The sequence below is a fragment of the Callospermophilus lateralis genome, unplaced genomic scaffold, assembly GCF_048772815.1.
Source record: "Callospermophilus lateralis isolate mCalLat2 unplaced genomic scaffold, mCalLat2.hap1 Scaffold_378, whole genome shotgun sequence".
Classification (NCBI taxonomy): Eukaryota; Metazoa; Chordata; class Mammalia; order Rodentia; family Sciuridae; genus Callospermophilus; species Callospermophilus lateralis.
This window is the reverse complement of record NW_027514223.1, coordinates 1,357,743-1,375,988: the sequence shown is the minus strand read 5'-3', so window position 1 is coordinate 1,375,988 and position 18,246 is coordinate 1,357,743. Positions and strand designations below refer to the sequence as shown.

Below are 18,246 nucleotides of genomic sequence, written 5' to 3'. Positions count from 1 at the left end.
GTCATTTTCCTGATTTTGATGCTCTCTTGAGTTATGCAAGGTCTACTTATCAGGATAAATGGACTGAAGAATTATGGACCCCCTCCATGCTTCTTTGCAATTTTTAATGCACCTATAATGACTTTAAAATATATTTTAAAAAGAAAGTACCCTTGCTCTGGTAAGACACAGCACCTGCTTTTAGGAATCACTTTTTCTAAAACCATCATGCTGCTCAAGTAGAACCTTAAGGTCAAGGTAAGAATGTGGTGTTTGAAGGGCCATCTCTATATTACTCAGAAACATGAATGTGGCTGTAGATTTTTAAGGCACACTGTGCAGCATGCCTTAATATTAGCTCTGCAACTGTCATTTTCCCATGTAACTACACACATTTCTGTGTTATTCCTTAAAGTACTCTCTGTTTTCCCCTATACTGGTACACTGACTTCTCTCCTACCCTGTCACTAGACATTCAGCTGTCTCATCTGCATTCCTGTCCATACTACTGGGATAAGCCTCCTTTGGGATATGAAGATTGATGACTTTTCTAATTATTGTTCAGGATAATTCCCTAGAAGCAGAATTTCTGGCTCAAAACTTTGCCCAATGCATATAATTTCTGGTGGATATTTACCATTTTCCTCGCCGGTGGCTGTAGGGTTTCCTCTCCAGGAGCATTTATTGGTCAGCTCCTCCTCTTGGCCCAGAACAGCCCCAACAGAAGTTTCCCTCCCCAGGTGCCTCCTGCTTGTAGCTGAACAGCAACTGAAAATCCACAGGCTGAAATCCCCAAATCAGGATGAACTTAGAGAAGGAGCCTCTCTGGCCCCTGTGGGCACTCACCAGAAGTGGGCCTCACCCCCAGCTGAAGCCTGGAGACCTGGTGTTAATGGTGGGTGATGAGGCCCCTGGGACACCCTGAGCCAGACAGAACACAGGAGCAAATTCTCCATGTTTCAACCAGCAGGGGCCTTTCTTCCTGAAGTTCACTGTAATACAACGTTGGTGAGTGGTTACAAGATGATCATCTATCCCCAGAGCAAAATCCATATTTTAAGGAAGAATATGAGAAAATAAATTTAAACTACTATTTTTGATATCACTGAATTCTCAAAAAAGAAAACAGAAAAGTGAATAGTAAACTAACTTGAAGGCTACCATGGGCTCAGGACCAGGCAGAGATAAACATGATTGAACTGGGATTCGATCCTTTGTGTTCCAGCAGGGACCACTGAAATGAAAGAAGGGGTCATTAGCTCCTGAAGATTGGGTTTCAATCCATCTGTTTGTCCTCAGCTGAAACCCTGGTTACAAACAAAAGATTAACTGCACAAACAATGGGAAAATCAATAAAGTTTAGCATATTGTGGGAGCAGGGGTTTAATCTACAGTCAAGGTCATGGCTTTCCTGAGCTTGGCTTGCTGGACTCAGCCTGAGGAGTCCACACCCTGCCTCTCCCTCCTGTGGTTCAGATTGCAGGTCACACTCAAGGTCCGTTTCCTTCTAAAGAACTTTGAGGATCAAAGGCTCTTACCCTTGATCAGGCCAGAATTCTGCTGTCTTCATTTAGTTTTAGAAACTAAAAACTAAAAACTAAACTTTATTTAGTTTTTAGATAAAAAATAAAAAGAAAATGACAAACAAGACACTTAGTCTTACCAGATGTATTCCTAAGAAGCTTCTGCTTTGCCTTCCTCCTCTCCCGGCGGCAGCGGCTGTGGCGGCGGCGGGTAGCGGGGCACGGGAATCCGGCGGGCGGCGCAGCTACAGCGGGGAACCCGTGGGCCGCCGGGGCCGCTCGAGTGGGCGGACGCCGAATTCGGGGCCGAGGCCCCGCGCGGCGGAGGCCGAGGGGGCACCGGGGCTTGGGGCCCGCAGCTGCGAGGCGGGCGGGCGGCTGGCCGAGCGGGAGCCGTATGCTTGCATGGATCCGGGTGCTGCGCTGCAGAAGCGGGCGGGGTGGGGGGGGCGCGGCGGCGGCGGCGGTGGCGGCCTGGGCGCGGACTTCGCGGTGCTGACCAGCGGCCAAGCGCGTCGGAGGAAACAGGCCCCCAGGCCGGCGGACTTCAAGCTGCAGGTCATCATCATCGGCTCCCACGGGGTGGGAAAGACCAGCCTGATGGAGCGTTTCACCGACGACACCTTCTGCGAGGCCTGCAAGTCCACCGTGGGTGTTGACTTTAAAATCAAAACTGTAGAACTAAGAGGAAAGAAAATTCTATTGCAAATCTGGTTACCCTCAGTTCTGACTGTCTGTCCACCATCTGTGTGTGTTTGCTTTCATCTTCGTTAATCGCTGCTTCATCTGTGGCATCGCCGGTCATCTAACGCTTGAATGTTAGTGCCATGTCTCCATCCTTCATCCATGTCCCTGTCTGGGGCACTGCTGGAGCTGAGCCAGCACTGGTCGCCTTCCAAGTATCTGAGGGACACAGCAGGTCAGGAGAGATTCAACAGCATTACCTCAGCTTATTACAGAAGTGCCAAGGGGATCATATTAGTATATGATATCACTAAGAAGGAGACGTTTGATGATTTGCCAAAATGGATGAAGATGATTGATAAGTATGCTTCAGAAGATGCTGAACTTCTCTTAGTTGGAAATAAGATGGACTGTGAATCGGACAGAGAAATCACCAGACAGCAGATAACTGGGATGCGGTTCTGTGAAGCAAGTGCCAAGGACAACTTCAATGTGGACGAGATATTTCTGAAACTTGTTGACAATATTCTGAAAAAGATGCCTCTGGATATTTTAAGGAATGAGTTGTCCAATGGCATTCTCTCATTACAACCAGAACCTGAAATCCCGCCAGAATTGCCTCCACCAAGACCGCATGTCCGATGTTGTTGATTTGCTACTTTGAAACAAGGTGGAAATGATTCCTGAAAAGGGGAAAAAACATTCTATTCTGCACTACAATCATTTTGACAATTTCCTTTCGCACTTTGTAATCCAAGTCAGAGCTATACACTAACTTGTAAATATGCAAATATGCAATCCTGGGTAAGTTTGGGTTATAAATTACATATTTCCCTCCAAATTATATTTCATTCATAGCCCCAGTGTCTAGTGTACATACACTGGGAAACATAGTACTTCTAATATGAAGAATGGGAGAGAAGAAAAGTATAATGTTTCTTAAATAATATAATTGTCCTTGTTAATTATACTATGAGGACAGAAGATATTCTGATAAGAAGAGAGAATGTGGTGCTTTGCTTACTGTTTTAAAGAAAATTTGTAAAACTAAAGACTTATGTGGAAAAAAAAAAAAGCTACGTTAAGTGCTTTTTTCTTTATTTACAAGACGTTTCCCCAGCTGTAGCATCTTTGGAGTGTTTCTGCCACAAAGCAAAGCTCCACTCATAGCTGTTGAAGGTTATTTATTAGTGTTCTCTAATGATAGGATATTCCTAGCTAGAGGGTTGGATTTGACTTGGTCCTGAGGCCACAGAATCTCTCATGGTTTCCTGATAGATGTATCCTATGCTTTTAAGAAAGACAAAAATTCAATAAAGAAGTGTTTTGAAACTATAGAAAAAAAGATTTTAAAACAACGCTGCTGTCCTAAACAAATCCTGTTTAAAGGAATTTTAAAGAGATTCATTTTATTATATCAAAGAACATACATGTATTAGGCTAAACATCCTGTATCTTTGTGATGATAAAACTTTTCCCCTTTATGGTGAAGCCTATTCCTATTAAGCATAGACTGTGTTCAATATTTGTTTTTTTTTTTTGTTGTTGTTGTTTGTTTGTTTTTTGTTTTTTTTTTTCTTTGTCTGATAATGAATTTGTGAACTCTATCTTTGGTATATCTTTTATTAAACTGCACTGTTGTGTTTAGTCAAGGTAAATAAGTAAGTATGTATTTGAATAACTTGGCGTGTCCTGAGTATTGTGGTATGAGAAGCATTGTGGTCTTTCTACACTAATGAAGTGCAAATAAAATTTTGTATTTATGTAAAAAAAAAGAAGCTTCTGCTTTGAGGATGATTTATAAAGGTACTTTTTCCAAAAGTTGATTCGGCAGAATTATCCCAGGCAAAGCGGGTGTGCCTCACCTGCTGGGCCATTGTCTGCTGGGCCATTGTCTGCCTTGAGCTTGATGCACTCTGTTCAGGGTCTCCTGGTTTCAGCTGCCTTATGACCTCTACTGCCTGGGAATTTGTGCTCCTCACAGCTCCTCCTGCATATTTATTTCCTATTTTGCATTTTTGATTGCCTTGATCAACATGCTACATTTCAATGCCTGGCTTACTCTACAAGTACATCATTCTAATTTTTAATGTAAAGGGGATGCTTATTTTCTGAATTGGTTTCTGTCTGAATTAATACAGTAGTAATCTAGGGGGATAAGAAAAGGTACTTTGCTCTGTGGGGTGAGGGAAACCTGTGATGGATATCTATGGGCATCTTCTGCCACTCACACATTAGACTTGAGGGATGTGGTTCCATCTATACATGCCAAGTTGTTTGGATGCATAAGAACTGCCATTGTGGAAATTCCTCACCTGCTGACATCTACAGCATGTATCAAGGCTTGAGGGCCTTTTCTCTTCTCCTTAGATGCCTAATGCTCACCTTTCCAGTGATTCAGTTATGCCTCTCATGCTCTAGACCATAGGCAAATCATCTCTAGCTGCCATATAGATTCTGGTCAATTGATTTATCTGCACAGGGTAAATTCTGAATCTTTATAGTTTCCATGTACATGTTATATGTGACCAATCATGCATGCTCTCTGCTTTAGTGGAAAACTACAGGGGAATCTTCCAGAACTATAGGCAGAGGGAAGCACCCCCAGAGCTGGTTGGATGCAGTCTCTGCTCTCAGCATCAGTGTTACATAGCAGGAACAGGTCTTTTTTGTTGTTTGGTTAATAAGACCTAGAGTTATGGCTTCTTAACACATTTTCAGCCAAAATGGATTCATTTTGTCCTTTGTTCATTCATTCAATTCATATGTATGATGCCTATGTGGGTCCAAACACTGTCTGTGGCCATCAGTTTGCAGAAATTAATGATAAAGGCCCAAGCCAGCCCTTAGGGAACTTAGAATCAAGAGGAATGTATGAGTGTTTCGTAGGTGCTATAACAAATTAATGGAAGTGCAATGGCTTACAACATGGATTTATTATTTAGCTCTGGGAGTCAGCATTGAAACAGATCAGGGTGTAGACAGGCTATTTCCCTCTGGAGTGAGAATTAACTCCCTTGCTTTGTGCAGATTTTGGGTGTAGCTTCATCCCTTGGCTGATGGGCAAATCAGTCAACCTCTTTCTGGGTTATCCCAGTGTTCTCTCACCTGATCTCTCTTGACAGGAGTCTCTCTGTGGTTATGTTCCTACCTGTAAACTCTGGGGCCATCTCTTCCATCTCACAGCCCTTCACTTGCTATCACCTGTGAGCTCCCACATTGTCACAGGTTATGGGGGACAGAAGATGGACAACTCTAAGACAGCTACAAAGTGGAAGTGTGTAGCCACAGGGAAGAGCACAGAATCTGATGATCTATGGCCATGGGAAGTGCAGGGAATGAGGGGATCCAGGGGCCCTGAATCCACATGAAGGCTTATGTCAAACACCCCTTACAACATGGGTTTTGGTTTAGCTGATGCTCTAAGCCCATTTACTTCCTAGCCTTCAGTTTAATCTGACTTTTCCTGTTAATGTAATCTATTCCTCACCACTTTTGTTGAATTTATGATGCATTTTTATACTGGGTATGAATATGTAAAAGTACTGATAAACTTCATTAGGGAATTTTTAATGGCAATGATGTGATTCTTTCTGGCTAGGGACATGATGCCTCCCCATCTTCAATTGATGATGTTAATAATATCTTGACACAGTAAATCAAAGAAAACTCCTGTAAACAGCAAATATAAAGCTTAAATAAAAAATTGCCCTTTTGGTTTGTATATGGAAGGGGCCAGGGGTTTCCCTCAAGGCAAGGGAAGGTCATGGGGAAGTGGGGAGCCTCTCCATGGTACAGTGGATAAAACCCAGCCTCTGAGGCTGCATGTTTGGGGCCTCAAGGTTACTCCTTTCATTCTACCTAGCTCTATATTGATGCACCTGCATGGGCTTCCACCAGAAGCTGAAGTATCATGAAGGAATAGTACTGTCAGGGGCCACATCCAAGGCACAGGTATACATATGGTAACCATCCCAGAGGTGGCAGCAAGGTTGGGAAAGTTAGGGATGCAGGCCTTGGTCTCCCAGTTTTAATTTGCCCCTTACATGCTGTGAGAACCTGGGAAAGTTACTTAACCTCTCTGTGCTTATTTACTCAGAGCTACTGAGAGAACAAGGGTACTAACTATGTCAACCTCATGCACTGTTCTCCTGAGACATTATTTAGTCCCTGGAACAGAGTGGGTGCTGCAAAATGGAGAATATTAATTCTCACTGGCAGAGTAATTTAAAGGATATTTTTGAATGTACTCACCAGAAATTTTAAAAAGTAGGGGGGGATGACATGGGAGGCAGCGTATCCAAGAGGCTAATGGTGAGATTTTACTCTCTGAGCACCTCTGAATGACAAAGAAGTTCAGAGCCTGGAAAGGGAGGCAGTGCTGCAGGTAGTCACACATGAGCCCAGCTCTGTAGCTGGAGGTCCTGGATTTTAATTTGCCTCCACCTGCAAAAATTACTTGTGACCTGCAAGTTGTTCCACCCTCTGTGTCTAAGTGACCTCTGAGAGGGGGATGAGAGCAACACACACAGGGATGCACGAAGGTCTCTTCATGTCTGCACGGGTCTCTAGATGTCTGCAAGATATGAATTACACATATTTCATTTGTATGGGAGTACACTACATTCATGTTACATGGGAAATACATCTAAGTTTTTTAGTGTGTGTGTGTGTGTGTGCGCTGTACAAGTATGTCTGGAACATTGTATCTATTTTCTATGATGTATCTATTACTGTTATCATTTTCCAACTTTTGGAAGAAGCAAAATTCAGTGAGTTCAGGGAGTCGTCTGTGGCCAGGTTGAATACTTTGCAAACTAACCCCTGGAGATCATGGGTCCTCCCAGTGGGAGCTCTGGCTCTGCCTGCATGCAACCCCAGGAATTTAGAAAGTCACTGAAAACTCTTGCATGTCCCTCCCTTGGGACATAAACCTATGCAATGGGCACAGTCAGAGATTTCCTGATGGAGCTTTAAGCCAGAGCCTGTGACTCCAAGGGGCCACACAAATCTGTTTTGGGATCTGGCAGCTATATTCAGAGGCTGCACCAGAGGTGGTATCATCCATGACACCAGGCGCCCTATCCAAGTTAGCACCCATATCTGCCTCCCGCTAACTGCAAGGGCTTGGAGGCCAGTGGCTCTGCTTCTGCCTCAGTTCTCTCCCCTGTAAGTGGCATAATAACTGAGCCTCCTACTTAGAGCCCCAGGGTGATGGAGGGGTACCCTGGGAGGAAGGCAATCAGGCAGTTTTTGGACTAGAACAAGCATGAGACCATGCTTTTATAGACCGGAAAGACCCGGCAGGAACCAAGGGAGACTGGAAGGGCACCGTGGGCTTGTTACTCACTCTGCACAATGTTTTGCAAGAGAGTTTGAGCCCTGAAGCTCTTTATCTTGTCTACAAATGACAGTGGGTTCTTCAAGCCACATCCTGGGGCTCCAGCACCAGGTCCTCCCTCCTCCACAGGTCCAGCTGGCTTTCGCTGCATGCAACCCCAGGAATCTAGAAAGTCACTGAAAACATCTATACACCTGAACTTGTCTAGAACCCAGATTATGTCAACACAGTTTGTACACAGCAAAAAAAATTAAAAATATATATATAAACACCAACACCTCCTTACCACATAGAAAAGCACTGGTGGAAAAAATTAGAGATGACTTGAACTGGTCCCTCCAAAATAAAACAAAGTACATTGTCTAAATTTCTCTCCAATAATCAGAAAATTTCCAAGTGAAAAAAAAGGACCTCTGAATTTCCTGTCTTGATACATTAATATATATATGCAGTAGAAACACAGCAGAGATAAAATGTTGCTATGTGTTTTTCAGGAGCTGCATTGATCTCATGTGAAGATCTCACCACCTCCAGTAGATCATTTCCAGGAACATTTGTGAGATCAGAAAACAAGTGGGTTGGGCAGTGGATAAGAGTAGTGCACTCACTTTAATTGTAGCACTTTCAGGCTAGTGATGAAATAAGAACCAGTCTCCTCACTCAGGGCTGATGTATGTGTCTAGAAGCCTTTGGTGTCACTCTTTAAGGATAGTAGCCTATTACAGTGTGTGATGGCTATCCTATTTCAAGTCTCATTCACTATGGTATTAAAAGCCAACAGTGTTACAGTGAAATCCAGCCCTATCAGAAGACTGTGCTGTAGCAAGGGTGGCCACAGCTTTGGGAACAAAGAGTCTTGCTATCTTCAAACATGAAGACTGGATGCAGTGGCTCACACTTGTAATCCCAGTGGCTCAGAAGGCTGAGACAGGAGGATCTCAAGCTTAAAGCCAGCCTCAGCAACAGAGAGGTGTTAAGCAACTCAGTGATACCCTGTCTCTAAAAACTACAAAATAGGCCTGGGCATGTGGCTCAGTGGCCATGTGTCCCTGAGTTGAACCCCCTATACGAAATAAATAAATACATAAAGAGTTTATATCTTTGCCATACTGAAACACTGAAACATGACTGCCATCCTGGCCTTGACCTTCACCTGCTGGACACCCAAGCATGGGAGCCAATTCTGCTGGCATCAGAAGACTGCATGAGCCCTACTCCCTGAGGGGTGGGCAACTTGCAGCTCAGGTCCCAGGGATCTGGCATTTGCACCATCCTGTCCACTTCATAATCTGGAAATCAGAGGAGTCCCAGCCATTCAGGCAAGGTTCTGAAGATGCTAGGTCAGGGCTCCCCAGGAGACCCCATTGCTATTTCAGGGAGTGATCAAGAGGATGCCAGTGGCCTCCACTTCAGTTTGGGAGGGAGTACGTCCCCTCTGGCCTCCGAGAAATGGATATCAGTCACCACCTGGCTGGGACAAGCTGTAGTGCTCCCACTGTGTGGCTGGGAAAAATGAGGGCAGAGAGGTTTTGTGCCATTCCCAAGTCAGCACAGTTTTAGAGGGTGACATTCTGCCAGGTCTCTTCACTTCCAACCAAGGCTTTATCCACCAACCACAGAAATAATGAGGAGTAATTACTGGATAGAACTAACAGCAATAATGAGGCTGACTGATATTGATTATAAATGTCCCCACAACGGCCCTGTGGCAGATGCATGCCAGGCTTACCTGACTGCTATTGGATCCCATGTGGTACAGCACAAGACAGGAGAAGCCCTTCAGATCCCTTGCAGGGGATAAGAAGAGACATTCTCAGTCACATGCATCACAACTAGCCAAAGTAAAATGAGCAAAATTAAACTGATCATTGTGTTAATCTAATTCAAGTTCCATACCCAAGGCAGCACGCTAATTAAATGCATTTGGTGAAAAGCACAGAATTGGCCACTGAAGAAAGTAAGCTCTGAATTATGGAAGTAAAATGAGTGACAGGAAAAGGTTGAGCCTGAAAGATATAGAATCATGCCATTGTGCAGCCTTGATTGGTCACTCAAATGCCCTGAGCAAGCCTTTCCTCTCCATGGCAAAACAAAACAAAAAAAGGCTTCACATGCGGGGCCATGATGAGTGCATGATCTGCAAGTGACTGTCAGATGTTGGTGGGATCAATCCTGGGACACAGAGAGGCTCAGGTCTATGGGCTTACCCTGGGCACCCCTGATGTGGTGGAGGGAAGGATCTCTAATTTATGGAAATGCCCAACCTCTCCCAGGCTCTTCAACATCCCTTGGTTCCCAGAAACTGAATGCCAGGACACCTTCTATTTGTTGTGACAATTAGAAGTGTCCCCACACATTTACAAGTACTCCCTGGGATGCAGAGCCCTCTGTATTTGAGACTTACTGAGGTCTGTGTAGCATTCTGTGATAAACAGTCCTCCTGGGTGGCAGGAGGACACACAGGTGAGGGAAGACACTGGTGCAGGTGATCCATGGTGCTCCTGGAATGAAAAATGGCTGTCAGGTGCCAAGTAAGTTCCAGCTTTTTCTCCATCTAATGGTGGGTGGTCCCCATCTGGACAGAGCTTGGAGCACTCCCCAAAATAAAAGCTCATGCTCTCTGTAATGGCCCCACTCCCTCCCTCAGTCTATGAAAACTAACATTTTTATATAGTATGGGGAAGGGAGACTAAAATGACCCCAGATGCCACATCTTCTGGAATGTTCTATCTTGTTCTTTGACTAAGTAAAGCATTTGATATTTCAGTTGAGAGTTTGCTGTCTTGGTTTTCTGGATCCACAATGACTGACACCTTCAAACATTGTGCAGATTTGAGAGAGAAGTTCCCCAAGCTGCTCCCAGGAGAGGAAGGAGTGGGCAGAAGCCCCTCTGTGAACTCTGCTATTCCATCTTTCCAAGTCTTTCCTGTGTCCTAGGTTTTTAGGCCTTGAACATGAGGAAGTTAAGTAGATAAAATATCAGATAGAGCAGGATTTCTGCAGATATTTGAAATTATTGAGTAAAGACTGCCAACAGAATTTTCTAAGTAAATGCAGAAAGATGTATGGCCTTCTTGCCAAGGCTGAGAAATGTTACCATGCTCTGCAAGGGACAATGTGGAGGCCAGTACTAGAGGGTAGAGGAATAGAGAGGGAGAGGTCAAAGCTTGCCAACAGAAAGAAATGATAAATTTTGAGGAGATGGATATGCTGAAAACCCTGATCTGACCATTATAAACTGGGCATATGGTATAGGTACATGAGCCTCACAGTATATGCAATTATTGTGGGTCAATTAAAAATGAAAACATGTTGAAGGAAAGATTGTCTCTTATGATAATGACATTTTCCACCCTGAAAAAATTCTAATATATACAATTGAATGTTATTCAACCTAAGAAAGAAAGAAATCCCTCCATAGGCAACACCATGAATGTATCTAGAGGTCACTATGCTGATAAGCCAGTAACAGAGGGGGCTAATACTGTCCTCTCACATGGGACATCTCAAGTGGTCAGGTTCCTAGATAAGTAAGGTATAACCAATGGTGCCAGTGGCCTCCACTTCAGTTTGGGAGGGAGAATGTCTCCTCTGGCCTGCCAGAAACAGATGTCAGTCACCACCTGACAGGGACAGCCTGCAGTGCTCCCACTGTGTGGCTGAGAAAATGAGGGTGGAGAGGCTTTGTGCCATTCCCAAATCAACAGGACTGGGGTGGGGTGGACAGACAGTTGCTGTCCAGCAGGTGTAAAGTTTCAGTTACACAAGATGAGCAAGCTGGGGACAAGTTTGACACTATGACTGCAGTTAGTAATATGTGTGGTGCCCTTAAAGTGGTGTTAGATGGGTAGATCAGGGGTGAAGTCATCTCACTACAATGAAAGAATAAGCTAATGAGCAAAGGTGCTTGTGTGAGATTTACCTTTCCAATTGGAATGCTTGGGATTTGGGTCTGTGAAGAAATTAAATGACTGCTAGATGAGAGCTTTGATTTACTTTAAGTTTTACTCTAAACTGAAAGAGCAATAGTGAATAGTAGTGAGTAAAAACAGGCTAAAATTTATAACAGTTGTCATCTGAGGTCACAAAGTCATTGCAGGAAATATATCACACACAATTTATATCCATACACAATGCTTAGCCATGTGACATTGTTATCACACAGGAAAAATGAAAGGTCAGCAATCAATAGGGCCCTTCTAGTAAGAGGCATTGAATCAGCCACACAGATCTCAACTAAGATCCTCATTAATCCATTTGCTGTAGACCATCTCCAAGTCAGATCCCAGCCCTCTTCATCTTCAGATGCCCACCTGGTACCTGCTTTGGTGCAAGAGATGGGCCTCCAGATCCTCTGAGCTGCCAGCTAACCCAGGTAATCCCTCCCATCCAATAACCTCATTTCCTCCATTAAGAAACATCTTAGGCTCTAGGGGATTTGTCCACGAGGTTAATTTAGAAGACTGCTTAGGTATTTTATTGGACAGCAAGTCCCGGCAATTCCTGTAGGTAAGCCTTGAGCTCACATTATTCCACAGCGAACACAGCCAGCTGCAGGGCTTGACACTGAGCCTCTTTCAAAATTATGCATATTATGCAGGCTGCATTTGAACTATTTATGTAGGTGACAAGGTACACCTAGAAGAACACCTCTAATGAAATACTAGCAGGAGATTGTAACATGAAATGCCAGGCAGGTTTAACACCAGAATAGATGTAGGGTTGCAGTCTCTCTCTCTCTCTCTCTCTCTCTCTCTCTCTCTCTCTCTCTCTCTCTCTCTCTCTCTCTCTCCCTGTCTCCCTCTCCCTATCTCTCTCTTTCCCTCCCCCTCTTTTCTCCCTCCCTCCACCCCCCTTGACCTACACATAAAGGCCAAGGGCTCATGTTTTTATCACCAAAAATCTTCAAAAGCTACCACATTAAAGTTAACAAGACCTGCACAGATCTGAAGAAGTTTATTTCACTTCTGTCCCCCTCTGAAGCCCTGTCCATTTCCTTGCATCTGTCAGCCACCCATGATAGACTTTTACTGTTGGGATCCTGTTGTGCTTCAGGGGCTCCTCTGTACTGTCCTCACAAAGGCTCAGGCTGGTGCTATGTCCTATGTGGGAAGGTTGGTCATATGCCCATCTGCCCAGGGCAGTCTTGACCTATCAATTCAACAGGGACACCATGAAAGTGTCCCTGTTGAAAAGTAAGCTACCTGGTTGCCCTGAGTCTGCCCACACCTGGTCACAGGGACACAAAGCTGCCTTATCTTCTATACACAACGGGCATTTTGGACCTGGCTCATAGAGGACCCCATCAGCTCTGCCACCAGGGCAGGCAGCCAGGCCCCTCTGAGACCTGCACACTTCCTGAGTGAGTTCATGCCATCATGCAGGGACTGGTGATGAGCAGCTTGGTGGGGACCTCTTAGGATAAGACTTATGCTTTAAAATGCCACCCACATTTCCTCTAGAGAGAAGGGATGAGTGGCAGGAGACGCACAGGAGTGAGCAGGGAGTACAGGAAGCTCGGAGATGAGGTGGGTGGGCAGGCTTTATCCAAGTCTCCTGGTTTCATAGATCATCTCACCTGCCCTTCAGAAGCCATCACAGCAGGCCCCGATATAGGTGGAGCCTCAATGAATCCAAGTGTGCCAGCTGACATAGTGGAGTGTGACATCTGGTCTCCACAGAAAGGATTCCAGGACACCCTTCCTGTTCTCCAGACTCTCACTCACAGCCAGTGAGTCTATTTTCTCAGAAACAAAGAAAGAAACCTGCCAGCTCATCCCCACACTCATGACTTGCATGAAAACATGTGTGAAAAGACTTTAATAGAATTGTGAAACACCCTGGTCCCATCCAACATCCATTGGCTAGAAAGGGAGCCTACTTGAAACTGAAATCCAAAGACATGTTTTACTATCATTATCCTCTTTACATAAGCCAGTAAATGAAGATTCAGAATTCATGTGATTCTATGAAGAAAATATATAGAGTAGTCTCAAGCTAGGGCATGGTGGCAATATTATTAAATAAGATATGGACATAAGCCCCGAATATTCAGGAAACTCACTATCATAGTCATTTGGGTGGCCAGGACAAAGTTTGGTAGACTATGTGTCTTAAAAAACAAAAGACATTAGTTTATCTCTCATAATCCTGGAGGCTGAAGGTCTGAGGTCAGGTGCCAGCATGGTTGGGGTCTGATGAGGGCCCTCTTCTGAGTCCCCACACTGTAGGAAGAAGGTGAGAGAGTTCTCTGAGGACCCTTTCAGAAGGGTACCCATCCCACTTCTGTGGTTCTGGCACCTCCACAAAGGCTCCATCCCTGGGGTGGGGCCTTCAACATGGAAACCCAGGGTTGCAAACATCCAGCCCTCTGCACTCACAGAGTCTTGGGACCTCCCTACACACAGGCCTTTGTTTCCTCCTAGTCCCAAGTCAGATCCCAAGGTAAACTCATTGGTCTGAGCAGGTCTCATTAGTCAATTTTCCAGCTTGCTGGAGAAATGGGAGAAATGGGAGCTGGAAACTGCGCAGGGCCCATAGGCAAAGGAAGGAAACTCATCCAGGAAGGGAAGCCAACCTGAGTGGAGGGCAGTGACCACACCCTGACTTGTCATTCCTTCCCACCGCCCTGGCAGCCCCATCTGGGAAGCCCAGGGCTGGGGAAGTGCAGAGAGAGAAGCCAAAGGTCAGAGTTAATGCTCCTGTGTATACAAGTCTCACAGCCTGGACCAACAGGGTGTTTTAATTTTGGCAGGACCTGGTAAGGCTTTGTTTCAGCAATCATGGGGTGGCAAGTACTAAGCTAGTAAAGTTGTAGCACATAGGAGACGGCAGGGCACCCCCTGAGTGCATTCTGACTGCATTCCCCAGATGTTCTCATGGAGTCCATTCCACGTGTTTTTTCCTCATACTTCCTCCTTTCAGAAGGGCTTTCTATCTGAGTGAGAGCTGATTCGGCTCCATGGAGGAAATAGAATCTCTGCTGACTCACACCCTTATTTTACAGTGCAAAGTGGTGCCCAAATGCTCTCACTTATTATTTTTGATTTTTTTCCTTTGAATACAAATCTTCTCCTGGAGGCTGAACATGGGGAACCCTTTCCTGGAGATTTGTGGGTTGCATGGGAATGCCAGCTGTGCACTCCTTGCAACTCTTCCCCAGCTCCAATATCCAGCTCCCTTTAGTGTTTTCTTAAAGCATCTGGCTTGGAAGCCATGTGGGGCTGGAGGAAAGCCCCTGAATGTCCTTTCTGTCTGTCATTAGCTGTTGAGGGCTTCCCCCAGTGCATGTCCTAGGAGGGGTCAGAAAACCGCTGGGGAGGCAGGAACTCTTCAGGAGGAGCCAGGGCTCAAAGGCTTCTGCCCACCCTCTTTGTCAAATCTGGTTTTGATGCTGCCCTGAAAACTGCCATCACTGAGGTGTTGATGGAATCCTGTGCCATGTCTCAGGACGTCTCAGATGCAAGGGCCAGAAACAAAGGAACAGCTCAGAACCTAAAGGAATCCTTGGGCACCTGTGTCTCAAGGGAATCCACTTGAAACAAGCCCCTAAGACAGAAATCATCTATGTCACATGGCTCTGCTAACCACCCTCTCCCAAGGGCTCTGAAAAAGAGGTTAACACTTGTTGGCTCTCAACTTGATTTTCAGCCCAGGAGATCATTTTTTCCTCAAATCTTGAATTTCCATTAGAATGAAGTATTTCTGTGGTTTGTGGCTCATCCCTGTGTTTGCTAGACATCCCATGTGTAATCCAGGTGATTCTGGGCCATTGGTCTCAGTGAGAAGCACCCACAGGTGACCAGGCCTCAGGCCCTGCCAGAGAGCACTGTTTTAATGCACATGTGGATTTTAACAAGCGCGTTCCCTGGGCATGTGTGGAGAGCAAGGCCCGCTCTGAGCACTGTGCATTGCTGGCCCTACTGGTCTGAGAATCAAACACAGTGTTCTTCCTTTCAGCAATGGATGAGTCCACTGCAACCCTGAAAAGCTGTTGCTTGGCTCCTGTGTGGCTGCTACCTTCCACCCCTGATGTCAAGTGTCCTACTAGTGAGGCAAGCCTCCTACCCTTACAAGGATCCTGCAGTGCCTTGGGCCTATCCAGACCCTTGATACAATAACTCCATCTCGAGATCTTCATTGGCATCTTGAAGTCACCTGCCATACAATATAATGCACTTGCAGGTTACAGAATTTAGAACCACCTGGATAATCATTATGTGCCCACCACACCCACCCAATAGGAATCTCAGGCAGTGTCAGAAGACCCCCCCTTTTTACACATTTGGTAATTTTTTAAAATGTATATTAGTATTTGAAAATTGTTTTCCTAGTCAATATATGGAATCCTGGACTCTGACCCAGCTTGGGTTCTGGGGTATTGCCTTCGGGTCCCTTGACATTTTTTCTGAGCCCAGATCTCAATTACAGTCATTAAATCCATCATACATAAACTAAAAACTCTGAGCTTCAAAAGGGAAGGGTCTCTCCCCAGTGGCCAGGGGTCTCAGGGTAGGGGCCTTGGAGAGCCCCTTGGCAGTGTTGGCCTGCATAAAAAATTCTGCCCTGAGACAAGTTCTTGGCTACAATGAATACTCCAAGAAGAACTACCCACTTGACTCACACAAAAAAAGGAAAAAGTGTTAATTCCTGCTTGAGCAAGTCTGTTCCAAATCCTTTTCAATTAAATTAAATACCTGTTTCCTGTCAGCATCAATGGCAAGCCCAGCACTGCCCACCTAGATTTCTACAGAACTGAGAAAGTTCCAGTCACCAAGTCCCTTATGAAAGAGTAGGTTGTCTTGGGATTTAAACACATACACATACACACACACACACACACACACACACTCACACACACACAATTATAGATATGCATAAACACATATGCATATCTATTTATTTCTCTAAGTATGTCTTTAAATGCATTGGCTTTGTTTGGGCATTGTTGCTCACCAATATTTAAATATAAAACAAACACAAAGAAATGTGAGGAATCCTATGTGATTTACAGGTGTCTTCACAGCCAAAAAGGAGGAAGAGATGGAAATGTCAGCGTCCATGGGGCTCCATGTGCTGTCTGTAGGAGGAAAGACAATGACATTCTAATCGGATGGAAAACCCCAGCCCTCTCTAGTTACAGCCTGCCCAGGTTTCATTTACGTCATGGATACTGTGGGAGTAGTTTGCATCTAAATTAAAATTGAACATCAAAGCAATTGGATGAGGTTCGCATTTGTATGGAGAGAAAAATATGACAGACAGGTTAGTAATTACCAGGGAGCTCTGTACCAGGGATGGAAGAGCAGAAAAAGAAATGATAATGATAATAAAATAGGTGAGGGCACCCTTGGCCAGAAGGAGGAAACTCCAGCTGGAGGCCAGAAGCTTACCACACAACACTTGCTATTCTGTGCCACATTTGTGAGCATGGGTACTATGGATGTGTGTGTTATAATGTAGTGTGGTTTTTACATTATTTTGTGAAATACATTTGTAAATGTTATATATATATATATATATATATATATATATATATATATATATATATATATATATATATTAATATGAACAATATTATTATAGTATAAAGGGAGCTAGGGATGTGCCTCTGTGACTGAGCACTTGCCTATCATGTGCAAGGTCCTGGGTTCAGTCCCAGCACCAAGAAGAAACAACAACAAAAAAACACCTCATTTCTCTAAAAAGGGTCTGATTTTGACCTCATCAGCTGCACGACTCTGGTGTGGGCCCCCTGTGATGCTTGCTTTGATCTGCAAAATCTCTATGGAGTCATTAATAAATGACTGTATCCTCACCACCATTGTGACAGGTCAGGGCATGATGTAAGGCAGAGAACTGACTCAGTTTTAAGACTCTGTTTTCTGTGTATTAAACTAAATTTGGCCTGAGGATGCTTTCACACTCAAGTCTTTAAAGAAAAACTGCCACCTGACTTGGCAGGACAACCAGCTGAAGCTTCCCTAGAGCTTTACTCTTCAAACACTGGCATCTCACCCAATTGCAACAGCAGGAGCTGGTGTGTTCCAGGAGCTGCTGGTCAGAATGAGAAAGAGCATTAGCAGCCTGACCACCCTTGCTCAAATAAACTCTGCTAAATATAGCTTACCTAAATATTTCTTCTAGTAGTTACTTCTCTAGAATAAAAGGTGCAAACATGGGGGGAAGTTGTCTGAGTGACTTCAGAACCATTTGGCCATGAGGCAAGGCTCAGCATCAGATTCATATTCCTTCCAGATGGGCAGCCTGGAGTCAGGGTACCTGGCTTTTTTTCAGAGGGCTCAGATTCTGTTCACCTGCAAGCCATGATCACACCTGCAGAGTGTGGAGAGGACACACCCAATGGCAGCAATGCTCCTGGGAAGGAGGGTCAGCCATGTCTGTCCTTTTTAGCCAGCACAGCCTTTCCCTTCCACTTGACTTAAAGTGGGGAATCACAGGCGTGGACATCTGGCATGATACCAGTGACTGTCTCCTCCTCCTGAGTCCCTGAAATTAGATTGTTCAGTTTCTCTGATATGAGGACAGCCAAAGACAGTATTTATGGCTTATCTGGAAAGCTGCTTCAGCAAGAATAATGATTATGCCCTCACCGTGTCCACCAGGACAGCCTCATATGTGGACACTGAGGAGGTGGCTGTCTGAAATTGATGTCTGTTTTTGTTGTTGATGTTGTTGATTTTTTGTCAATGAAAGATG

The 18,246-nt window shown here is 44.7% G+C and overlaps 1 protein-coding gene across 1 annotated transcript; it reads left to right on the top strand.

Annotated features, from left to right (window-relative positions):
* Positions 1–1,892: 1,892 nt before the first annotated feature.
* Positions 1,893–3,182, top strand: LOC143640627 (ras-related protein Rab-12-like). Its single transcript, XM_077108284.1, has 2 exons — positions 1,893–2,215; positions 2,411–3,182. Exons 1-2 carry the CDS (start codon positions 1,908–1,910, stop codon positions 2,835–2,837), a joined length of 735 nt encoding a protein of 244 aa, XP_076964399.1. The 5' UTR covers positions 1,893–1,907; the 3' UTR covers positions 2,838–3,182.
* Positions 3,183–18,246: the final 15,064 nt, after the last annotated feature.

Bases quoted from the DNA above. Each gene is read 5' to 3' on its own strand.
- LOC143640627 (XM_077108284.1), top strand. From the start codon at position 1,908: ATGGATCCGGGTGCTGCGCTGCAGAAGCGGGCGGGGTGGGGGGGGCGC. The intron at 2,216-2,410 runs GTTACCCTCAGT...CAAGTATCTGAG, and splicing joins AAAATTCTATTGCAAATCTG to GGACACAGCAGGTCAGGAGA.